General features: G+C 42.5%; 1 protein-coding gene across 1 annotated transcript in view; it reads right to left on the reverse strand.

The window, feature by feature from the left end:
- The window catches only part of SHPRH (SNF2 histone linker PHD RING helicase), a 117,226-nt gene extending 91,721 nt beyond the window's left edge, over nt 1–25,505 (reverse strand). The window contains exons 1-3 of the mRNA XM_073672687.1: nt 25,325–25,505; nt 22,145–22,775; nt 251–380 (exon numbers count right to left, since the gene is read on the reverse strand). Coding sequence (XP_073528788.1) covers nt 251–380; nt 22,145–22,756 — 742 coding nt within the window. The 5' untranslated portion in view covers nt 22,757–22,775; nt 25,325–25,505. The remainder of the gene's footprint in view (nt 1–250; nt 381–22,144; nt 22,776–25,324) is intronic.
- Between the last annotated feature and the right edge of the window lie 1,058 nt (nt 25,506–26,563).

Here is a 26,563-nt window from a genome sequence, read left to right on the forward strand (position 1 = left end):
AATATGCAGCATTTCTGCATCGTGGGCACATAGCCTTACTCCTCCTAGAAATGTGTTAATAAATTGTCTTTACATCACCATCACAAAAGTCACAGTGTGACATCGTCCAATCAGTGCTGAGTGTTATAAAATGTATGTCCAAATTCCCCAACGTGCAACAAACTGAAGTCAAGGCTAGATCCAATAAATTACTGTGTCCCCATTGCAAGTCTCTCTGTAATGTCCTATTAAATCCCTGTATGTAAGGTACCTGGTATGGCGAAGTCATGGAACTTTTCCATCAACTTTTGAAATATGAGACAAGATTTCTTCATTCTTCTGTGTCCTTCGCTGAGAAATTCTGGTTTGGATAGACATGCTTCTAACAAATAGATCCCAACCTATAAAAGAGCACCGGAAAAATGACTAAACTACAAACCTTCTAGGCAACAGGTGTAAACAAGCAGTTATGACAACACTTATAGAAAGGCGTTATAAAACATCTAAACTATACCAGTAGTATAGGACAAACGCTAATAAAAATAAATATGAAAAACTAAAATCTATTTTAACTGTGCAGATTTAATTTAGAAAAAAATACAGAATTTTACATAGTAGTGAATGACATTTGTAAAGTTCCCATTCACACGAGACATGCAAAAAACCCCGCACTTAAAAGAAACAAAAAAATGCACCAATTTTTTTTTTTTTTTTAAATCCCAGCAATTCCTCCTATAATCTGCAATCTCTTATTTAGTTTCATATTACAGTAAAATTTAAAAAGATATAAAGAATTTCCATCGTTCAAAATATGAAAAAAATCTGTGGCACCCACCAAGTAGTTAAAAAGATATTTCTCTATTACATACCGGGTGGAGGATACAGACAGCGAGAAAAAAGAGTGACGGCCGTTTCATGCTGCCAAGTGCTTCATCCAGGCCTTGCCGGATCCGTTAGAAATAGACATTAATGGATCCATTGCCCATTGACTCCAATGTTAAAATAAAAACGAATCCAGCAGAGATCAGTTAGTGAATAACAGACTAAAAAGTTGTGTCAGCACAACTTTTTTCCTAACGGATTTCTGCTGGATCCCTTCTAAAGGGATCATTATTGGACATGTGATCATCATAGACTAAGAAAACTGTGCAAGGGTGTCAGGCGGTGCCATATTGCTGAAGGCAAATTTCTTACTCCTCCAGCAAAATGGTGCCTGCGCTTGCGCAGTAGCTTCTATCGCTTGCTGTAGTAGCATCTATCATTTGCCGATAGATGCTATTGCGCAAGCGCTGCAGGCGGTGCCATATTGCTGCAGGCAAATTTCTTTTTCATCCAGCAAAATGGCACCGCTAGCGGCGCTTGTGCAGTAGCATCTATCGGCAAGCGATAGATGCTACTACGGCAAGCGGTATAAGCAGGCACCATTTTGCTGGAGGAGTAAGAAATTTGCCTGCAGCAATATGGCACCACCTGACACCCTTGCGCAGAAGCATCTCTCGGCAACAGAGAGATGCTACTGCGCAGGCGGGTGGGCCGTTTTTTCTACATATGAATTTCAGGTTTGGAACACAATTACACAGGCAGCATTTAAAACAGGAGGCAGGTCACTGAAAGCACAGTAACCTGTCAGAAGGCAGACATAGGAATACATAAGCAGAGCAGCACATAAAGCCCCCCCCCAAAGGCCGCCCTGAAGCACGAGAATCTCATTATGTCAGAACTGAAAATAAAGATTATAAAAGAACCACAGCATGGATTTCATCAACAGAGGTATCATTTTAATCAGTGTAACAGTGCCACCTGACAGTGTATGTGGTTTACTGCGCACAATCCTGCTGACAGGTGCGCTTTAAATTAGATGTCAGGGTATTTAAAAAATGAAACTGATTAAAGAAAAATGTTATGAAATGATTAAAACAACAAAAAAAAATCATAACTTTACCCAGCTGTCCAGTACCCAAGTGTTTCATTATTTTCCTGGTGTACATTGACATGACCAGTGATTGGCTGCAGCACTCACATGCATATATCACAAGGACTGTTGGAACAGATGAAATTTAAGTGATTGATGTCTGTTTTATAACATTTCTATAATTTTATTTCTTCAAAGGGAGAGTCACCTCTAAAATGCAAATTAAACTACTTAAACATTAATATAGGGTACTTAGCCCTTATAAAAACCTTATCAGCAACATACATTTTAGTGTTTTATTAGCAGAGAAACTGACTAAATTTCGAATGCAAATGAGGGAACATGGGTGTACTCTTGGTGTGGCTACGGGTACAGTCAACAGTTATGCCTTCCAATTTGCATACTGAGCACTTTCCCTGATCTTGACTGACTGAACTCCATGTGCATTCCTACATGTGCACACAGTGTGCTGCTCCCCTTTCAGAAAAGTTTTTCCTATAAGCTCCATTAGTAGTATCACAAATGTTTTATTCACCCTCCCCAGGTCCAACCCAAACCTCCACCATTGCCCCAGTGTCCGTTGTTGCCTGCAGACAATAACAGATTTCAGCGGATCTGACTACGTAGACGGTACAAGACACTCAACTCAATGATTGGCTGCAGCAATGTTGCTGTGGTGTCAGCCCTGCACACAACAACAAACAGCAGGGCCAGTAGTGGAGGCTCAGTGCTGGACCCGGGGAGGGTGAGTAAAGTCATTTTGTGTTTTACTATTAACAGAGCTTAGAGGAAAAACTTTTCTGAAAGGAGACCACACCTTAAATCTACGCTATAGATTTTTCTATACTGGCAGAAAGCTTTACAAAACACAATTAAGCCAATATGTATTTTCATTTACGGCATTCACCATTAATAAGAACATACAGTATAGTGTTATTGCAAGTGTCAAGACAAGCATTTAACACCTAATAGGTATAATATTTTAAATAGGACCTTTCGTCAGATTGAGCATGTTAAACCGGCCATATCGTGGAATGGTGTCTGCAATGCTGAACAAAACAAAGTTTTCATTTTTGTTTCAATTTCTCCTCACCATTGCAGAGATATTAACTTGTAAAGTTATATTATAATTTATGTCATAGTGGGCAGTACCCGAGATTTGTCTCCAGGGTTGTGTACTTATTCCCCTGCATGAGGTTGACCAATCATAAGCAGGCAGTGTTATGCAGGGAAAATAATAAGCCCTCCACTCCTCACTGAAATATGTAGCTACTGTATAGAGATGACTACTTGAGAAAGCCAAGGGCGAAACGTAGTCCTGAATCATATGCTATTTTTCTATTTTATGGTATGCTGCTTTGTGAATATATACAGTTTATCTATTTATATATTAAGTCCTGACACATACAGTACAGACCAAAAGTTTGGACACACCTCATTTAAAGATTTTTCTGTATTTTCATGACTATGAAAATTGTACATTCACACTGAAGGCATCAAAACTATGAATTAACACATGTGGAATTATATACTTAACAAAAAAGTGTGAAACAACTGAAAATATGTCTTATATTCTAGGTTCTTCAAAGTAGCCACCTTTTGCTTTGATGACTGCTTTGTACACTCTTGGCATTCTCTTGATGAGCTTCAAGAGGTAGTCACCGGAAATGGTTTTCACTTCACAGGTGTGCCCTGTCAGGTATAATAAGTAGGATTTCTTGCCTTATAAATGGGGTTGGGACCATCAGTTGTGTTGTGCAGAAGTCTGGTGGATATACAGCTGATAGTCCTACTGAATAGAATGTTAGAATTTGTATTATGGCAAGAAAAAAGCAGCTAAGTAAAGAAAAACGAGTGGCCATCATTACTTTAAGAAATGAAGGTCAGTCAGTCCGAAAAATTGGGAAAACTTTGAATGTGTCCCCAAGTGCAGTTGCAAAAACCATCAAGCGCTACAAAGAAACTGGCTCACATGAGGACCGCCCCAGGAAAGGAAGACCAAGAGTCACCTCTGCTTCTGAGGATAAGTTTATCCGAGTCACCAGCCTCAGAAATCGCAGGTTAACAGCAGCTCAGATTAGAGACCAGGTCAATGCCACACAGAGTTCTAGCAGCAGACACATCTCTTCAACAACTGTTAAGAGGAGACTGTGCAGCAGGCCTTCATGGTAAAATAGCTGCTAGGAAACCACTGCCAAGGACAGGCAACAAGCAGAAGAGACTTGTTTGGGCTAAAGAATACAAGGAATGGACATTAGACCAGTGGAAATCTGTGCTTTGGTCTGATGAGTCCAAATTTGAGATCTTTGGTTCCAACCACAGTGTCTTTGTGCGACGCAGAAAACGGATGAACTCTACATGCCTGTTTCCCACCGTGAAGCATGGAGGAGGAGGTGTGATGGTGTGGGGGTGCTTTGCTGGTGACACTGTCAAAATTGAAGGCATACTGAACCAGCATGGCTACCACAGCATCTTGCAGCGGCATGCTATTCCATCCGGGTTGCGTTTAGTTGGACCATAATTTATTTTTCAACAGGACAATGACCCTAAACACACCTCCAGGCTGTGTAAGGGCTATTTGACCAAGAAGGAGAGTGATGGGGTGCTACACCAGATGACCTGGCCTCCACAGTAACCAGACCTGAACCCAATCGAGATGGTTTGGGGTGAGCTGGACCGCAGAGTGAAGGCAAAAGGGCCAACAAGTGCTAAGCATCTCTGGGAACTCCTTCAAGATTGTTGGAAGACCATTTCCGGTGACTACCTCTTGAAGCTTATCAAGAGAATGCAAAGAGTGTGCAAAGCAGTCATCAAAGCAAAAGGTGTCTACTTTGAAGAACGCAGAATATAAGACATATTTTCAGTTGTTTCACACTTTTTTGTTAAGTATATAATTCCACATGTGTTAATTCATAGTTTTGATGCCTTCAGTGTGAATGTACAATTTTCATAGTCATGAAAATACAGAAAAATCTTTAAATGAGAAGGTGTGTCCAAACTTTTGGTCTGTACTGTATATGCTATATCTAATTTTCTAAATAACTAGAGTAATGAGAATATAGAAATTGGATTAGCCCCTCCCACACGTCTTATGAATCGTTTGTCGTAAACTTTCTTATTTTTTCTATGTATTGCTCCCCACTATGTTAATCGTATGTACCAATAAAATGTATAACTCTCTTTTGTGGTCATTCACTTGTTTGGTGTAGTCCTGTACAGAGATCCAGTAGAGTTTAGTTATGTATCATTACAAACACTTCCAGATATCATCCTCCCACACTGACTGCCATGAGATGACATACTGAAGTGTTTGTAATAATACAAGCTACAAGAAGATGAGCAAAGCTTTCCTTAACAGTCAGAATACTGTAGCAAAAGTCATACAAAAATTTAACAAAGATGGAACTGCAACCATCTTACAGATGTGTCCAGACCGATCATGGATGTTAACACCTCAACAGGAGCGTCTTCTGATGAAAAGGGTTGAAGAAAATTGACATACAAGTTCACTGCAGTGAGTTGTAGAAGTAGAAAGCCAACCCAGGGTGAGCATTTCACTCTATACTCTGCAGTGAGGAGTCCAAGAAAAATGTTTTTGGAACTAAGGACTTCAAAACTGTATGGTGTCACAAAAGTGAGAAGTAGAAGGAAAAATCTATGGTGCGTACAGTGAAATATGGGTGTGGCAGTGTCCTTATGCATGAGTGCTCCTGTGTCGGACAGCTACATTTCATTAATGATATCATGTATCCACAGATGTACTGCCCTATATTGAAAGAGGAAACGCTACCATAACTGTGCCCTTGGTAGACGTTCGCTTTTCCAACATGACAATGATCCAAAACCACATTTGTTGCATGTCTGAAGGAGAACTGGATGAAAGTGATTCAATGGCCAAGTATGCCTTCTAATCTGAACCTAATCAAACACATAGGGGGAATTCTGAAGAGACAAGTTGAGCATCACTCTCCATCCAGCATTCAGGCTCTAAAAGAGGTCATTATTGAAGAATGGAAAAAGATAGAAATTGCAGTATAACATAAACTTATTCATTCCATGCTTAGAAGACTTGGTGCTGTCCTTAAAAACCATGGAGGTCACACAAAATACTAGATAAAGTCATGGTCGAAAGTGTTGGCACCCTTGAATTTGTTCCAGAAAATGAAGTATTTCTCCCAGAAAATTATTGCAATTAAACATTTGTATAAGAAAACATGTTTATTTCCTTTGTGTGTATTGGAATAACACAAAAAAAACAGAAAAAAAAGGGTAAATTGGACATAATTTTACACAAAACCCCAAAAATGAGCCAGACAAAATTGTTGGCACCTTTCCAAAACTGTGGGTAAACAACTTTGTCTCAAGCATGTGATGCTCCCGCAAACTCACCTGTGGTAAGTAACAGGGGTGTGCAATATGAAAATCACACCTGAAACCAGATAAAAAGGGGAGAAGTTGATGCAATCTTTGCATTGTGTTTCTGTGTGTACCACACTAAGCATGGAGAACAGAAAGAGAAGAGAACTGCCTGAGGACTTGAGAGCCAAAATTGTTGGACAATATCAAGACTCTCAAAAGGTTACAAGTCCATCTCCAGAGATCTTGATAATAGTTTATCCACGGTACACAACATAGACAAGAAGTTTACAACCCATGGTACAGTAACTAATCTCCCTGGATGTGGATGGCAGAGAAAAATTGATGAAAAGGTTGCAACGCAGGTTAGTCCGGATGGTGGATAAGCAGCCTCAATCAAGTTCCAAAGAAATTCAAGCTGTCCGGCAGGCTCCGGGTGTATCAGGGTCAGCGCGAACTATCTGTCGACATTTGAATGAAATGAAACGCTATGGCAGGAGACCCAGGAGGACTCCACTGCTGACACGAGACATAAAAAAGCTAGACTGCAGTTTGCCAAAATTTGTGTGAGTAATCCAAAATCCTTCTGGGAAAGCGTTTTGTGGACAGATGAGAACAAGATAAAGATTTTTATTAAAGCACATCATTCTATTGTTTGCTGAAAACAGAATGAGAAAAGAACACAGTACCTATAGTCAAATATGGTGGAGGTTCAAAGATGTTTTGGGGTTGTTTTGCTGCCTCTGGAAATGGGTGCCTTTCCGGTGTGAAAGGCATCATAAAATCAGGAGATTGCCAAAGGATTGTGGGTCGCAATGTAGTGCAGACGGTTAGAAAGATGGGTTTGCGTTCTAGGTCATGGGTCTTCCAGCAGGACAATGACCCCAAACATACTTCAAGAAGCACCCAGAAATGAATGGAAACAGAGTTGGAGAGTTCTGAAGTGGCCAGCAATGAGTCTGGATCTAAATTCCATTGAACACCTCTGGAGAGATCTTAAAATTGTTGTTGGGAGAAGGCATACTTCATATATGAGAGACCTGGAGCAGTTTGCAAAAGAAGAGTGGTGAAAAGTTCCGGTTGAGAGGTGTAAGAAGCTTGTAAATGTTTATAGTAAGCGATTGATTGCAGGTATTTATTCCAAGGGATGTGCAACCAAATCTTAAAGTTGAGGGTGCCAACAATTTTGTCCGGCCCATTTTTGGGGTGTTGTGTGAAATTATGTCCAATTTGCCATTTTTGCTCAGGTTTTTTGTCTTGACCCAATACACACAAAAGAAATAAACATGTGTACAACAAAACATGTGTAACTGAACAATTTTCTGGGAGAAATACGTCATTTTCTGGAACAATTTCTAGGGTGCCAATACTTTCGGTCATGACTGTATACAGGAATTGCTTTTGATGTGGTGTGTATTCATTTTTGCATCAACTAAACTCATTACAAAATCTTCAGTTTTACTTAAAGTTATATTATTAACCTTACTTTCAGGTTAAAAAAAATGTTCTATGAAACTCCGTCTTGTCAAAATGTTGGAAATTGGTCTTGGTTTCAGTGAGATATTGATTTAGGTCTTATATTTAAGGGGGTGTCCTTATTTATGCTGAGCAGTGAACATCATGACATTCTCCATAAATTCAGTTTAACATGACAATACTTTGTGAACCAAAATCAGGTGCGGATATAAAACTGAGAAAAAGTATAATGAAGAATTTGTACCTGCTCCTGGTTTTTAAAATATTGCAAATTACTGACCAAAGCAATAGTAATTTACCAACAATTCTGGGATATCTTTCCTTAGAACTAAGACTTGTGTAGTTCCTCTGTTGTTCATCCTGGTAAGATATGGCTAAACTTACAACTTCTTTAACCACTTCGCACCAGAGCCTGTTTTTGCCTTCGTGACCGGGCCAATTTTTTCAATTCAGACCACTGTCACTTTATGAAGCACTCTGGAACACTTCAACGGATCCCCCTGATTCTGAGATTGTTTTTTCGTGACATATTGTACTTCATGATAGTGGTAAAATTTATTCGATATCACTTGCATTTATTTGTGAAAAAAAATCGGAAATTTGGCGAAAATTTTGAAAATTTTGCAATTTTCAAACTTTGAATTTTCATGCCCTTAAATCAGAGAGATATGTCACACAAAATAGTTAATAAATAACATTTCCCACATGTCTACTTTACATCAGCACAATTTTGGAACCAAAATTTTTTTTGTTAGGGAGCTATAAGGGTTAAAAGTTGACCAGCGATTTCTCATTTTTCCAACAAAATTTACAAAAACATTTTTTTAGGGACCACATCATATTTGAAGTCACTTTGAGGGGTCTTTATGACAGAAAATACCCAAAAGTGACACCATTCTAAAAACTGCACCCCTCAAGGTGCTCAAAATCACATTCAAGAACTTTATTAACCCTTCAGGTGCTTCACAGGAATTTTTGGAATGTGGAAGAAAAAAATTAACATTTAACTTTTTTCACAAAAATGTTACTTTAGACCCAATTTTTTTTTATTTTCACAGGGGTAACAGGAAAAAATGGACCCCAAATTTTTTTGTGCAATTTCTCTTGAGCGCGCTGATACCCCATATGTGAGGGAAAACCACTGTTTGGGCGCACTGCAGGGTTCGGAAGGGAAGGAGCGCCATTTGACTTTTTGAAGGTAAAATTTGTTTGAATAATTAAGGATGCCATGTTGCATTTGCGGAGCCCCTGATGTGCCTAAACAGTGAAAACCCCCCACAAGTGACACCATTTTGGAAACTAGACCCCTTAGGGAACTTATCTAGATGTGTGGTGAGCACCTTGCACCCCCAGCCGCTTCACAGAAGTTTATAATATTGAGCCGTAAAAATAAAATTTTCAAATTTTTCCCACAAAAAATGTTATTCATTCCCTAATTTTGCATTATCATAAGGGTAACAGGAGAAATTGCACCATGAAATTTGCTGTGTAATTTCTCCTGAGTATGACGATACCCCATATGTGGGGAAAAAACACTATTTGTTTACACTGCTGGGTTCGGAAGGGAAGGAGCGCCATTTGACTTTTTGAATGCAAAATTTGTTTGAATAATTAGCGGACGCCATGTCGCATTTGGGGAGCCCCTGATGTACCTAAACAGTGGAAACCCCCCACAAGTGACACCATTTTGGAAACTAGACCCCTTAGGGAACTTATCTAGATGTGTGGGGAGCACCTTGCACCCCCAGTTGCTTCACAGAAGTTTATAATATTGAGCGGTAAAAATAAAATTTTCACATTTGTCCCACAAAAAATGTTTTTCATTCCCTAATTTTGCATTATCATAAGGATAACAGGATAAATTGCACCATGAAATTTGTTGTGCAATTTCTCCTGAGTACGCAGATACCCCATATGTGGGGGAAAACCACTGCTGTGGTGTACGGCAGGGTTCGGAAGAGAAAGGAGAGCTATGTTGGCTGGGATAGGTTGCAGACACCATGTCACATTTGAAGAGTCGCTGACATGCCGAAACAGCAGAAACCCCCACAAGTGACCCCATTTTGTAAACTACACCTCTCTCAAGGAATTCATCTAGGGAAGTAGTCAGTATTTTTTTAATTTTTAAATTTATACCATTGGGCAGTGAAAAAAGCATAATTATATTTTTACCACAAAAAAAATGTTTTACCCTCAGATTTTACATTTTCACACAGGCCAAAAATGGTGCCGAAATGTGTCACACAATTTCTTCTAAAAGTGTCAATACCCCATATGTGGCTGTATCGTACCGATCAGCCATACGGCGAGATCTGGAGCGCTATTTGACAATTGGAGAACAAATTATTGTAGAATAGGCATTTGGATTTGGGAGCACAACATTTTCTGAATTTCTTTTGGGGGGCAAGGGCCATTTCGCTTTTCCAGAGCCTTTCTGCTACCAGTAACTTGGAAGTCCCTTATATTTTTAACAGATGACGGACCTGAGTGGGGACTAGCTTTTTTTGAGGACTGAGTTGAAGCTTTTATTGGGAACATTTTATGTAACATTTATCCGGCGCTCTAGGCTGAGCACTTACATCGGGGTTTCCATCTAAATTTCCAAGTGATGTAATTCAGATGAAACCCCTGCGGGATCCATTCACTGTAATGAGGCAGCAGAGTTACTCTGGACTCCGTCTGGCCTCTGTATGTTTAGCGGTGTCCTTTTTTTTCAGAAGTGCACAAAACTGCGGCCAACCGCAATTTTATGCACGCCTAAAACAAATGACACCGTGGGATCCCAGGCCAGACGGCATCCACAGTGCCTATATCAGCCTCATTACAGGTAATCTTCCGTCATGGGTTCCGGCTGAATCACATATTTCAGAGATTTACACGGAAACTCTGGGGTAAGTGCTCAGCGCAGAGCGCAGGATAAATGTAAGGCTCTGCGCCTTACTGCGATCTTTGGGAGACATAATAAACTAATCAGTAGCAGGTGAAGAATTGGTTTTATTTATTTTTTACGCCGTTCCTAGTGTGATATAACTGATTAGATTACTTTATTCTTCGGGTCGGTGCGATTACAGAGATACCAGATTTATATCGGGTTTTTATGACTGACAGCTGTCACACACTAAAAGATGCTTTTTTTTGCAAAATCTAGTTTTTGCATCGCCATATTTTGAGAGCTATAATTTTTCCAGATTTTGTCCGACAGAGTCATGTGATGGCTTGTTTTTTGCGGGACGAGTTGACATTTTTATTAGTACCATTTTTGGGTACGTGACATTTTTTGATCGCTTTCTATTCCGTTTTTTGGGAGGTAAAATTAACAAAAACAAACAATTCAGGAATTGTTTTTTGAGGTTATTTTTATGCCGTTCTGCGTGTGGTAAAAGTGATCAGGCAGCGTTATTACATAGTTACATATGCCGAATAAAGACTTGCGTCCATCAAGTTCGACCTGTTAGTTCTGTAATTGCTAAAGTTGATCCAGAGGAGGGCAAAAACCCCAAATGATTTGGCCAATCTTCACCTGAGGAAAAATTCCCTCCCGACTCTGAAACCAGCAGTCAGAATAAATCCCTGTATCAACCTACTATTTTATTCTATTTTTAAGTATATGCAGAAATCTGCCTGGTATCTAGAAAAGCATCCAGTCCCCGCTTGAACTGGTTTAGTGAATCCGACATTACCGTCTCCTCACTCAGTGAATTCCATATTCTCACTGCTCTTACCGTAAAGAACCCCTTCCTATGCTGGTGCTGAAACCTTTTCTCTTCCAGTCTTAGTGAGTGCCCTCTTGTTACCGTAATATCCCTCCTTTTGAACAAATCCCGGGCAAGGTCTCTATACTGTCCCCTAACATATTTGTACACATTTATTATGTCCCCCCTCAACCTTCTCTTTTCCAGGCTGAATAGTCCTAGTTTTGCCAACCTCTCTGGGTATTGCAGTCCCTCCATTCCCCTTATTAATTTTGTTGCCCTCCTTTGTACCTTTTCAAGCTCATTTATATCCTTTCTATATATTGGGGCCCATAACTGAGCACAGTATTCCAAGTGTGGTCTGACCAGTGCTTTGTACAGTGGAAGAACAATGTTCTCATCCCTTGCAGCTATACCTCTTCTGATACATCCCATTACCCTGTTTGCCCTTACAGCAGCGGCCTGACTTTGGGCACTCCAATTTAGTTTGCTATCAATCAAGATGCCCAAGTCCTTCTCCATCTCTGAATTCCCCAATGATTTCCCATTCAGTGAGTACTGGTGACTTCCATTTTTCCTTCCCATATGTATGACCTTACATTTCTCCTCGTTAAACCTCATTTGCCATTTAATGCTCCACCTACCCAGCTTATCCAAATCCCTCTGTAGGTCTTCACTATCCTCTTTTGTATTAATTGTTTTACATAACTTTGTGTCATCTGCAAATATTGATATTTTACTATTTATCCCGTTGACTATGTCGTTAATAAAGATATTAAATAACATTGGGCCTAGTACAGACCCCTGTGGTACCCCACTAGTGACGCTTACCCAATCTGAGTATATTCCATTTATAACCACCCTCTGCCTTCTATCCTTTAGCCAGTTAGCTACCCACTTGCAGACATTTTCCCCCAGCCCCATCATTCTCATTTTGTATACCAACCTATTATGTGGCACGCTATCGAACGCTTTTGAGAAGTCGAGATACACGACATCCACTGGTTCTCCCTGATCTACTCGAGAGCTAACCTCCTCGTAGAAGTCAATCAGGTTTGTTTGGCAGGAGCGATTCCTCATGAATCCATGTTGGTTCGGGGTTAATAGATTATTAGCATCAAGATGCTCCGTAATTGCCTCATTAATAAAGCCTTCAAAAATTTTGCCCACAACGGACGTCAGACTCACCGGCCGATAGTTTCCGGCGTCACTTTTCGCTCCCTTTTTGAATATTGGCACTACATTCGCCTGTCGCCAATCAAGTGGTACAGACCCAGTCTCAACAGAGTCCTTAAATATAAGATATAACGGTCTGTCTATCACATTACTTAGTTCCCTTAGTACCCGTGGGTGTATGCCATCAGGTCCTGGTGATTTGTTTATTTTAATGTTACTGAGGCGTTTCTGTACCCCAGCTTGGGTTAGATTTGTCATACTTAGTGGAGGATTAAGCTTGTCACTTCTCATTTCTCCTGTTAGTTCTTTTTCCTTTGTGAAAGTTGACGAAAAAAATTTATTTAATAGATTAGCTTTATCCTCATCTTTCTCTATGATTTTGCCTTCATCACTTTTTATCGGTCCAATATTATTCGATTTAATCCTTTTATTATTTATATACGTAAAGAACAGTTTGGGATTTGATCTACTTTCCCTAGCAATACGTCTCTCTGTTTCCTCCTTTGCTATTTTTATTTGTTTTTTGCAAGTTCTCGTTTTTTCCTTGTAACACATTAGTGCCTCCTTACTGTTTTCCTGTTTTAATCTCTTGAATGCCTCTTTTTTGCTATTTAACGCCCCTTTTACGTTCTTGTTCAACCATATTGGTTTCCTCTTATTTCGGGCCCTTTTATTCCCATACGGTATATACCTCTCGCACTGAGTATTCAGAATTCTTTTGAAGGTTTCCCATTTACTATTCGTATTCCTTTGATTAAGAACTTTGTCCCAGTCTATAAGTTGAAGGCTTTCTTTCAGCTGATCAAACTTCGCCCTCCTAAAGTTTAATGTTTTTGTTGTTCCCTTATTGATAACCCTACTGAAGGGCATTTTGAAATTGATAATATTATGATCGCTATTACCTAGGTACCCACCTATCTGTACCTCAGTTATTCTATCAGGCCTATTAGTCAATATTAAGTCCAACACGGCCTTCCCTCTCGTTGGTTCCTGCACTAGTTGGGAGAGATAATTATCCTTGATATTTGTCAAGAACCTTTTTCCTTTCTGCGATCTACAGGTTTCTGTTTCCCAGTCAATATCCGGGTAGTTGAAATCCCCCATTACAATCACTTCATTATGTTTTGCTACTTTGTCTATTTGTCCTAATAGCAGATTCTCATTCTCCTCTGTTATATTGGGTGGCTTATAGCAGACCCCCAGTAATATTTTATTATTATTTTTTGCCCCCTCTATCTCTACCCACATGGACTCGACCCCCTCTTCTCCCTCTCCTATATCTTCCCTTAGTCTGGGTTTTAGACATGACTTTACATATAAGCAGACTCCTCCGCCCTTCCCCTGTTTCCGGTCCCTTCTAAATAAACTATAATCTGTTAAATTTACCGCCCAGTCGTAGCTATCGTCTAGCCAAGTCTCTGTTATACCTACGATGTCATACCTCTCCTCCGATATAAGCGCCCGCAGCTCATCCGCCTTATTGGTCAGGCTTCTTGCGTTGGTCAGCATGCAAGATAAAACTTTGGGGTTATTTAGCATCCTATTCTTCTCTAACGATCTAACTGTACTATCCCCACCCCCCTCTCCACCCTCATTATATTCACTTCTCCCCTTCCCCCTTGCTTGCCTCACATCCCACCTATTTCCTTGGTTCCCCCCCCCCCCGTCTCTAGTTTAAAAACTCCTCCAACCTATTAGCCATCTTCTTCCCCAGCACCGCTGCACCCTCCCCATTGAGGTGCAGCCCGTCCCTACGGTAGAGCCTGTAGCCGACAGCGAAGTCGGCCCAGTTCTCCATGAACCCAAACCCTTCTGCCTTGCACCAACTCTTTAGCCACTTATTCACCTCCCTAACCTCCCGTTGGCGCTCCTGTGTGGCTCGCGGGATTGGTAGTATTTCTGAGTCTGTATTCTTCGGGTCAGTACGTTTACAGCGATACTACACTTACTGTATATTTTTCTATGTTTTGGCGCTTTTACACAATAAAACCATTTTATAGAAAAAATTTTTTTTTTGCATTGCTTTATTCTGAGCGCTATAACTTTTTTATTTTTCGGCTGATGGAGCTGTATGGCGGCTTGTTTTTTGCGGAACAAGATGACATTTTCAGCGGTTCCATTTTTATTTCCATTTTGCTTTTTGATCGCATTTTTTTCCACTTTTTGTTTGGCGATATGAGGAAAAAGCATAGTTTTTTGCTCCGTTTTTTATTTATTTTTATTACGGTGTGAACAGAAGGAGTTAATTAGTGTGACAGTTTTATAGCTCGGGTTGCTTCGGACGCGGTGATACCAAATATGTGTACTTTTTTTATTTTTGCATAAATATACAGATTTATCGGTTTAATATTTCATTTATTTATTTTGTAATTTTTTTTTTAACAGTTTAAAAACATTTTTTTTTACATTTTACTTAGTCCCTGTATGGGACATTAATTTTTATTTTTCTGATCATTGATCTCATGTAATGTAATAGACATGTATTACATTACATGAGATCTTCCCTGACTGTTTCACAGTCAGTCTCCGGCCTGGCTTCAGCTGCAGGCTGAGCCAGGCAGGACACCATATATGGCAGATCTGGAGGCGGTCATGTGACCTCCAGCTGCCATAGCAACATCAGGTCCTGGAAGGTATAAGGGGGCCGTCGGAGAGGTAAGTGGACGACCCCCTCTCCTCCTGCTGTCTTCTATATGCCGCGATCACTATAGATCGCGGCATATAGAAGACCGCAAAGGGTTAACATCACTGGGACCTGATCCAATCAGGTCCCAATGATGTTCCCTGTCAGAGCTATCGCTCTGCACCGCTCCCGCAGCGTTTGCAAGACCCTGGGGGTCCTGAGCGCTGCGGGACCACCCACCGTTTTTAAACGTCCGCGCTGCACAGAGCCCAGGCAGCGCGGACGTTTATCTACAGTGGGCGGTCGGGAAGCGGTTAAAAAAAAAAAGCCACACAAAATAATACAGTTAATCTAAATTTGTATGTTTCACTGTATTCTGAGATCTGTAGCTTTTTAATTGTTCCGCCAATGGTCATCTGTGAAGGCTTGTCTTTTTGCACGCTGAGCTGTAGTTTTTATTGATACCATTTTTGGGGTAGATACCAGGGCTGTGGAGTTGGAGTCTGTATAAAATGGACCGACTCCTAAAATATATAATAAATTGGGTACAATAGTTCAATGCAGTTTGTGAGGAATATTTTTTCAGAAGAATTTGGGAAAGTTATGAAATGTCCTATAAATGTCTGGTTATGAAATGTCCTATAAATGTCTGTCCTATTCCTGATCTAAGGATCTAGACTTTTAGCTGAGATTAATCTGTGCTACAGTAAATTTATCACTTAAACATAAGCCGTGTATGAGGGAGTCGGAGTCGTGGTCATGGAAATTGAGGAGGAGGAGTCGGAGGTTTGGCTTACCGACTCCACAGCCCTGGTAGATACGATACGAAATATATTTTTATGTTTTTAGCCTGAAGTTTTGCAGGAAGAATAAGATGAGAGCCTTAAGCAAGCTCCTGGCTGCCATGATAACCTATCAGATACCCGTGGTCTCAAGTGCAGCGGCAAGCTGGCCATTGCAATGCCACTCTCACAGATTGACATTATATGGTTAAACAGCAACTATCAGAGGCAGACGCACGCCCCTGTGGGTGAGAACTTACAAGCGTCAGTATCATCGCTTGCACCATACATACCATGCGCATGCGCGCGGCTTCTTCCCCTTTTGGCACTGATCCTCTGAAGTCGGGTGTACGCGTGCTGGCTTCAGAGAGGCGCACTGCACATGATTATAAGTCTTCCTCACTCCTGATCATGTGCAGTGCGCCTCTATGAAGCCGGGACGTGTACACGCGACTTCAGACGATCAATGCCAAAAGGGGAAGAAACTGATTGCATGCATGAGGTAAGCATAGCACTTGCGATGACGCTTGTAAATCATGCCCACAGGGGAGTGATAACATGCTAAACGGACTTTTGCAATACACATATAAAGAGAGCTTTAGAAAAAGTAATGTAATACAGGGACTGTTAGGCAGGGTGTTTATATATGCACACGCAACTGCTGCTGGCTCTGGGGGCACTGGGGGCCTGACAGGTTGCCTCTAATGTGGATTGGGAAAAGGATCTGTGGCACCCCAGGAGTCCAGTTGCCACAGTGGCATTGCGTCCCTCACAAGGGGTGATGCCATGCCTGGAAGCAAGTAGGGGTCCCCTAATCAGGTTTTGCTAGCATGCAACACTTTCCTGGCTCCAGACCAGCAAGGGGAGCTCCTCCCCTTAGCAACTGGATCTGGAGGCGGGGTTAGTTAGTGTGAGGAGAGCAGAGAGGAGTTGAAGTCAGGACGTCCACGAGGAAGGTCCTAGGGAGTGGAGCTGCACAGCAGTTCACCCCAGAGGGAAGCGTATAAGAACCGGACACCGGAGTCCGAGGTTGTGGGGCACCGAAGGCCCAGCAGCAGAAACCGGAGGGCAGGAGACTGCAGGTCTCCTGGCCCCATCAGACGCCCGGAGGCTCAGCAGCACGATAGGGCCCAGCACCGCCACGTGGGAGCGACACTCCAGGAAGGCCCGTGCTGCCTGCCATACGGGTGAGCACAAAGACGTTTTACTCAGAAACGAGGGCCGCAGCATAGCTATATGCAGCAGGGCCAAAGAGGTAGCGCAAAGGGAAGGCCTACAACGCCACATGGCTAGGCGGATCCCCTAACGTGCTTCCAGGCCGCCCGGACCTCTACTACCAGCTAGTACCCGTGCCCCGGTCTGCCTAACCACCGCAAGTAAAGATAAGAGGAAACCGCCATTAAGTTGTGGACTGATTATTAACTGCGCCATCTTCTGCACTACCCCATAACAGCAACGTCTACACTGCCCTGGAGCTAAGCTCTACCTGTGGAGAGCTAAACCAACTCTGCTGCATTAACAACAGCTCCAGAGGACCTGCTCCGCAGCGGCGGCTCCCTTTAGCAGCATACCACAGGTGGCGTCACGAACTGTATATAAAAACTATAAATCCCCTGTAAATATCCCTTTTTTACTGACCGCCCTGGGTCACGGACCACTGTGACATCTCCCCTAGCAACGACCGGCCCGGCACACCGAGTTCCCCACGTCCCAGGGGGCGCGTCAGATCCACTTCAAAATCCACAAAAAAAAAATTATAATAATAATTGTGTGAACAAACCCTATGGGAGTCCATCAAGCAGAAAAGAACATAATTGTGGAAAAGCACATAATTGTGCTTAATCTGATTTTATTCATATCCAGTCCAATCCCAAAAAAAAAAAAAAAAATCACACAATAAAACCCAAGGAAGGTCCTCCTTTTGCCCTCTGGGTCAGACTCCTAATGGGATCACAGCTGCTGAAGGTTAAAATAGACCCGAAACACTACAACTAAAATATGCAATGCTAGTAGGTGATCTTTTATATCTGAATAAAGCCACTTCAGCAGTATGGTGTGCTGTGCATTCAATGCTTTACTTGATGTATGTATGGATGTGTGAGAGGAAATCAGCCCACCAAGAACATGGACCTTCATATTGTCTTATTGGGAGCTACGTTGCCTTAAGGCTATGTTCACACACATTGTTATTTTCTGCTAACTTGTCTCTGGCAGGAAAACAGCTGCGTTAAAAAAAAAAAAAAAAAAAACAGGTTTTGGTGAGTTTTTTGCTGCTTTTTTTGACCACCCATTACTTCCTATGGGTGAAAAAAAGCTGCAAAAACGCAGAGAGAAGTGCCATGCTCTATTTTCCACATACGCAAGCAAGGCAGAAAATATGCAGCAAACAAAAAGCAACATGTGTGAACAGAGAATTCTGGCTTCTCCTACACTTTGCTGCAGGGCTGTGGAGTCGGTGCTCATTTTGGTGGAGTCGGAGTAGGTATAAAATGGACCGACTCCAACTCCTAAAATATATAATAAATTGGGTGCAGTAGATCAATGCAGTTTGTGGGGAATATTTTTTCATAGGAATTTGGGAAAGTTATGAAATGTCCTATAAATGGCTGTTCTATTCCTGATCTAAGGCTACATTCAGACACAGCGTTTTTGCTGCGTTTTTTGAGGATCCGTTTTTCAGCTGCAAAAGCAGATCAGCTTTTTAAAAAACCGCATCACCTGAAAGGTTTTTGCGCTCATAGATAATGTTTTCAATAGCAAAAGCAGATTAGAAAAACGCCGCACAAACTGACATGCTCATTCTTTGTGAGGATCCGTCTTTGAGCCCAAAAACGGATTCTCACAAAACGATGTGTCTGAATGTCATATCTTGAAACCCACTGACTTTGTTGGGATGCCCAGAGTCACTGCATTTTACTGCAAAAAACGGATCCGCAAAAACGATGTGTTTGAATCATGGCCATAGCCAGCGAGGGGCAGCTGCCCCCCCCCCCTAGAAGCAGGGGCACGCACCTATCAAAACTCACTTGTATGCTGCAGTGCTCCCGTCCTGCACTGGCTCCAGACTGCAGGGGGCAATCTCCCCTCCTCTGTCCTGTCTTCTGCCGTCTTCACCAGAGAGAGGAGGGGGAGGGGTGCCTGCCCTGCACAGGATCTGATTCCTGGGCCCCGAGCTGGAGAAATTGAAAGTACTACTGCTCATCTCTGTCACAGGAAGGTAACTAATGCTAATATTGTAGGTGATTATTATGTGCTCTCTGTACAATGTGTGTGAACTATATGTGCGATATGTGCAATGTACTATTTGCTGTCTGTAGCTGTCATCTGTCTATCACACCATCCCTCCATCTAGCCCTCCATCCATCATTATATTCGATCTAAATATCTTGATTATTGCATCATAAAAATGATTAAATGTCTGATGTTCACATTGCACTACAATAAATTTTTCACTTAAATATAAGCAATGTATGTGGGAGTCGGAGTCGTGGTAAGGGAAACTGAGGAGTCGGAGTCGCAGGTTTGGCTTACCGACTCCACAGCCCTGCTTTGCTGGTACTGCTAGATGCAGCTGAAAATTTGCATAAAAATCTGCTGCAAAATATGCAGCAAAACACAACATGTGTGAACATAGCCTAACTCCTCACAAGCATTGTATTAAGAGGGAGAGGGAATAATCCTACAGAATAAAATGTATAACCTCTACAGAGATAGGCGATATATATATCATTGCTGGATTATTACCTATACTGTGGATTGATAATGGTTGTGTGAGATTACACCTTTCAGAAAAAAAGTCAAGAACTTAAGATATATGAGGCACTTATGCAGTTATGTGGAGTTGTAAACCAGGATCACTTTAGTTTACAGCTTGACCATGTGAAGGGGTTGCTCTAAAAACTTCTGATCTTCCATTTATTTGTGGCTCACTGAGCATACCTGGCCATAAAAATGAATAGGAACCAAATTTGCCATTTTGGTAAAACTGGTCAACCATCTTATGAGTATGGTTAATCTTAGATGTCAGGAGAAAGTAATCCCACATAACCAATTCTTTTGCTCTTAGTGAGATAAGCTGTTGCCAGACACCTTTGGCTAAGGGCCTGTGTACACTGTCTGATGACATTCATTAAATGACTGCCGATTGGCTACTTGTTTCTCAAATTAGCGATTGCTTAATATCTTCTTTAGATAGGCAGACCATTCTTCAAATACACACAGAAAGATCAGTATAAGGGCCCCGTCACACTAAGCGATGCAGCAGCGATCCCGACAACGATACGACCTGTCAGGGATCGTTGCTGCATCGCTAATACATCGCTGGTGAGCTGTCAAACAGGCATGCTCACCAGCGATCAGGGGAGCAGCGATATCGTGGAAAGAATCGTTCCACGATGTCCTGCTCCCTGTCCTGCTCCCGTTACCAGCCTGCTGCAAGCAGGAGCAGGCTGGTAACTATGGTAAACATCAGGTTACTAAGTGCGCATGTGCCCCTAGTAACCCGCTGTTTACCATGGATACCACTCTGCTATGGTGCGCGGGAGCCTCCGCGCACCGTAGCAGAGTGGTATCCATGGTAAACAACGGGTTACTAAGTGCGCGCGTGCCCCTAGTAACCCGATGTTTACCATAGTTACCAGCCAGATCGTTGGTCCCGCTGGTCACACACAGCGATGTGTGCTGGCCAGCGGGAGGCCAACGACCAAAAAATGGTCCAGGACACTTTGCAACGATCAGCGACCTCACAGCAGGGGCCTGATCGTTGCAAAGTGTCACACACAGTGACATCGCTGCTGAGTCACCAAAACCGTGACTCAGCAGCGATATCGCTATATGAGACGGGGGCTTTAGGCTATGTGCCCACGATGCAGAAGCGCTAAGGATTTTTCCTGAGCGTTTCTGCATCTCCCTGGCAGAAAATACTCATGCGGATTTTACATGCGTTTTTTTCTGCCAGGGACAAGCGTTTGTCAAGCGTTTTTAGCATGTGATTTCGCTATTCCAAGCGATTTTAGCATCACTTAGAAAAAAGTGCTTGAAAGTTGGTCACACAATATAAATCCTTGCCGGTTGCATGGATTTATATTGTGTGTGACCAACATAATGATAAAAAAAAACAAAGAATTAGAACGTAAAAAATAACCTTATACTCACCTTTCCGGCGGCGTCGGTCTGCTCCCGCCGTCGCTGCTGGCTCCGTGGCGGGTACTGGTAATGTAAAAGGACCTTCCATGACATCAGCGGACATGTGACAGGTCACGCGACAGCCAACGTCAGCGGTCACGTGACCTGTCACATGACCGCTGACGTCATGGAAGGTCCTTTTACATTACCGGTACCCGCCACGGAGCCAGCAGCGACGCCGGGAGTAGAGCGGGGGCAATCGGAAGGTGAGTATAAGGTTATTTTTTATTTTAATTATTTTTTTACTTACAGGTATTATGGTACCTGGGTCTGGAGGAGAGTCTACTCTTCTCCAGACCCGAGTACCATCCGCGCATTAATCGCATAAGATCCGAATGACTACATGTAGTCATGCGGATCTTATGCGATCCAATGCAAGTCAATGGTGGCGATTTCGCTGCAAAATCGCACTAGAATTGGTCTTGCTGCGGGTTTTACTGCAATGTGAATTCGCAGCGGAAATGTCCGCATGATGTGCACAGCACATGAAGATTTGCATTGCAGTAAGTGGCAGATCTTTTACAAGCGATTTTAATGCGTTTTTTTTTCGCCATTTTCGCAGCGAAAATACGCTGCAAAAACGCATTAAAAATAGCTTCTTGTGCACATAGCCTTATATCGTTCTCAGCGCATAAGCTGCTATTGTTCTCGGCAGCACAGGTCCTGTTTACAAAGAAGGACATGCTATTGAAAATGATGATTTTTAAGCAAGCCTATAAATTATTTCACCTGACAAACGAGTAAAATGCTGTTCAGCAGCCTGATTATCAGGAAACAAGCATTTATAGGAACACTTGCTCATGATAATCAGCCACTGTAAATGCACCTTAGCTCTATTCTGCCCATTCAGAACCCATCCACACAAAGCAAAGGAGAAAGCTGAAGGTCTGTTGTATTTCTGGGGAAACAAGAATGTGACTGATCAGAGATTGAAACAATTAGAGCCAACCTCATAATGAATTACCTTAAGCTCAATATTATGGGTTGTCCTTTGATAAAGTGCAATAAGCTTCTTCTTCTGCAGCCACATTAAGTCTTCCATCATTTGTCCACCAAGTGAAGTTTCCACAAAAACCTCTTTTGTGCACATATAGCCAGATTCTTGTATAGACCCGTCAACATCTACAATTGATTCCTGCACACAAAGCAAAAGCTGGGCATGTCTGGAGGAAGAGGTACTAGTCAATGTTAGACTGCACTCATGAAAGTCTGAACTAAGACTTTTCCCGGATGAAACATGAAGATTGAATTCACCAAGCAAAGCTCTCCAGCTGTCATAATCAGGAAAGGGCAAGATTAATAAACTAAGATCTACAGATAATGGAGCCAAGATGTCTCTGGAGTCATTACTGTCTTCTCTTTGTGGCTTTGTACTTGGACCTTCAGACTCATCTAAGGATAAGAACCTTTCATGACTGTCATTTATTAGGGAAAGTGATGTACTCGGCTCAGCCGATGCACCATCCTCGTCCAGCGTTACTTCATTCCTTCTGTCTTCATGCATGTTCCAGTTTAACAGCTTCTTTGCTCCATCATCCAGTTTGACTGGAGCCGCACGTTTCCGGCGACCTGCCATCTTGGAAGAACTCTTGATCCTAGAAAGTGAAATTGGAACATTTCTTAGAAAATGAGAGAGCACATCATTTACCTGTAGAATAGATGGATAGTATGGAATGGCTAATGTAATCTATAGGAAAGAATCATCATGTAATTCAGCTGGAGTTGCATTATAGCAGATGGCCGTTCATTCTCTGTGAGGAGTGTATGGAGGTCAACACAAGGCTGGTTATACTGCCAGCACCAACATATAACCGTAGTTATCAGAGCTAGCTCCGATCTCTGCTGGTTAGCCACTTATTTACTGTTGTGTAAATCTGACAGCTGCATTTATAGGGAACCTGTCGCCTTTAGAAAATGCTTTTTATCTGCAGGTAATGGCGTTTAGAATGGTTATCTGGGGCCTTGGGGTATTTTTCCAATGGGGCAAATAACTTACTGGGAGGTAGTTGCTAACTACATATCTGTTCTGCCCAGCGACCATCTCTCCTGCTTGCTTTGACTTCACATCAATAGATCAGTACTTTCTCTTCTGGTCTGCTACGTCGATAAGGCGTCACTGCCGACGTCATGCAGATTGAAAGCCGGCTCCACGCAGTTAGGCAGAGGCGAGCCGGCAGTCAACAAGCATGACACTGGCAGCGACAACCCACTGGCAGAGCAGAGCGGAAGAGAAAAAGCCGCTCTGTCAAGGTGACGTCACAGGAAGCAGAAGAATTACTGGCAGGAGCGATCCGTGACCTCTCAGGCGGATCAGACTGTTGCAGAGCAGCACAGGCAGGGAGGTAGCAACTACCTTCCTGTAAGTTTTTGACCCTATAAAAAAAAAATAAAGTTCTAAATAACTTCTTTAAATTATGCCTAGCAGTGTAACAGGAACTGCTGCTACAGGGAGAAAATGGGATTATATTTTACCAGCAGCCGCTCGCTAGCAGTGATTGGGGCGGTGTGGGCTACAACAGTCACAGATATGATAATGCCCCCCACACTGACAGCCTGCTCTGTACACACACGCTGCAATCAATGAGAACGGTGGCAGGGGGAACAGAACTTCATTTTCTCCCTGCAGTCACCCTTACAGTTACATGACAGACATGATTTAAATGCTACTTACCTGCAGATCACCACTGACCGTGCAGGCAGATAACATTTCTGGTGACAGGTGGAGTAGCTCCTGGTGGTGCTTCCAATTAAAGCCAATTATTTCATATTATTTACAAAGTTCCTAATTTTCTAAACCATTAAAACAATAAACGTACATAAGTTTAGCATTACTGCAAAAGATTTGACCTAGAGAATCAGGATGACACATCAGTTTTAAATAATAATATATTAAATTATAAGAAAATGAAAACAAAACCCAATAGACACGCTGAGCCCGCATCTTTTCCAGCTGATCTGATCAGCTGTCATGTGCCCCTAAAAGCAGCGGGTGGAATCGCGATCCACCTGCGACTGTTAACATGTTACATGCCGCTGTCAAACTCCGACAACGTCATTTAATGTTGCTGTGCAGGAAGCGCATCATAAGACCCACCCATCGGTGCGCCGGTCACATGATCACGGGTCGCCAATGGGTTTGCATGACAACCGGGGGTCTGCAGAAGACCCCTGTTGTTGTCATAGCCAATCTGCTATGAGCGCTGCTCAGGGGTCGGCGTTCATAGCAGTTGAGCACTTTTGTCACACATAGAAGGGCTGAAGCTCTATGTGTAACACAGGCGATTGGAAAATCGCAGCTTCTAGAATCCTATGGAGACTATTGAACCAAGTGTGAAAAAAAATGTTTTTAAAAAATTAAAATATATGAAAGTTCAAATCACCCGCCTTTCGCCACATTCAAACTAAAACAATAAAAAAAAAAAATCAAAAATACACATATTTGGTATCGCCGCATTCAGAATCGCCCGATCAATAAATAAAAACAATTACTCCAATCAGTAAATGGCGTTAACGAGAAAGAAAAAAAAAAAAAAATCAAAAATGCCAGAATTATGTTTTTTTATTACTGCAACCTTGCAATAAAATGCAATAATGGGCGATCAAAACATCATGTCTACCCCAAAATGGTATTAATAAAAATGTCAGCTCAACGTGAAAAAACAAGCTCTCATCCGGCCCCAGATCCCGAAAAATTGAGACGCTGCGGATTTCGGAAAGTGGTGCCTTTTTTTTTTTCTAAAAACAAGTTTTGGATTTATTTCACCACTTAAATAAAACCCTATACATGTTTGGTATCTACGAACTCGTAATGACCTGGAGAATCATAATGGCAGGTCAGTTTTAGCATTTAGTGAACATGATAAATTGTGGTATTGCACTTTTTTTGCAATTGAATTTTTTTTTTTTCCCCGTTTTCCAGAACACGATATGGTAAAATCAATGGTGTCGCTCAAAAATAAAACTTGTCCCACAAAAAACAATCCCTTACACAGCCATATTGACAGAAAAATAAAAAAGTTACGACTCTGAGAAGAAGAGGAGAAAACAAAGCAAAAACACTAAACTGCCTGCAGCCAGCATTCCGCATGTAGAGCAGGGGAGCCTGTGTACAGGACAGCACACGTCACACACACGGATAACGTACCGTGTTTTCTTCCCTACAGCTCCGCTCCCCAGTACCGCGCACGCTCCGCCATTGTGCTCCGCTCAGCCGCCGCCGCCGCACCGCTCCTCCATGTCTGCTGTGCGAATCACTGTGTGCCGGAAGCAGTCATAACAATAACACGCAGCCATACACTTCCCACAGAGCAGCCCCGCCCCTACAGTCCTATCCAATCAGAACTCCGCATGTACAGCAAGCACAAGCAGAGCGGCTCTTACTGGCTTGTGAAACAAGTGTCTTGATAGGTTGGTTGTGTAGCCGAGGTCGTATCATGTGACCAGCCATGTGACTTGATTTGTTATTGTGCTTTAAGGCCATAATGAAATTACGGAAACGGAGGAACGTTATCTGTCTGCTGTCCCGTTATCAGGCGGCTGTACAGGCTGCAGACTGGAGTTCCTCCTGTGAGTTGTGGTAGGAGCGGAGCCTCATGGGTTACACGGCCGAGCTTATACAAAGCTGCAGTTCACATGTATGTAGGCTGGAGATCTGAGGGCACACACAAGCCTCAGCCTGCAGTACCGCACTACCCTCAGCTTACCAGCATACAGGAGAGATGTACTGCAGGAGGGGGGAGTGTATATACAGGAGAGATGTACTGCAGGGGGGGGGGTGTATATACAGGAGAGATGTACTGCAGGGGGGGGTGTATATACAGGAGAGATGTACTGCAGGGGGGGGGTGTATATACAGGAGAGATGTACTGCAGGAGGGGGGAGTGTATATACAGGAGAGATGTACTGCAGGAGGGGGGTGTATACACTGGAGAGATGTACTGCAGGAGAGGGGGTGTATACACTGGAGAGATGTACTGCAGGAGGGGGGAGTGTATATACAGGAGAGATGTACTGCAGGAGGGGGGAGTGTATATACAGGAGAGATGTACTGCAGGAGGGGGGTGTATATACAGGAGAGATGTACTGCAGGAGGGGGGTGTATACACTGGAGAGATGTACTGCAGGAGAGGGGGTGTATACACTGGAGAGATGTACTGCAGGAGGGGGGAGTGTATATACAGGAGAGATGTACTGCAGGAGGGGGGTGTATATACAGGAGAGATGTACTGCAGGGGGGGGTGTATATACAGGAGAGATGTACTGCAGGAGGGGGGAGTGTATATACAGGAGAGATGTACTGCAGGGGGGGGGGTGTATATACAGGAGAGATGTACTGCAGGGGGGGGGGTGTATATACAGGAGAGATGTACTGCAGGGGGGGGTG

Source organism: Phyllobates terribilis, unplaced genomic scaffold (assembly GCF_046119375.1).
Source record: "Phyllobates terribilis strain yellow unplaced genomic scaffold, ASM4611937v1 Scaffold_3__8_contigs__length_932513732, whole genome shotgun sequence".
NCBI lineage: Eukaryota > Metazoa > Chordata > Amphibia > Anura > Dendrobatidae > Phyllobates > Phyllobates terribilis.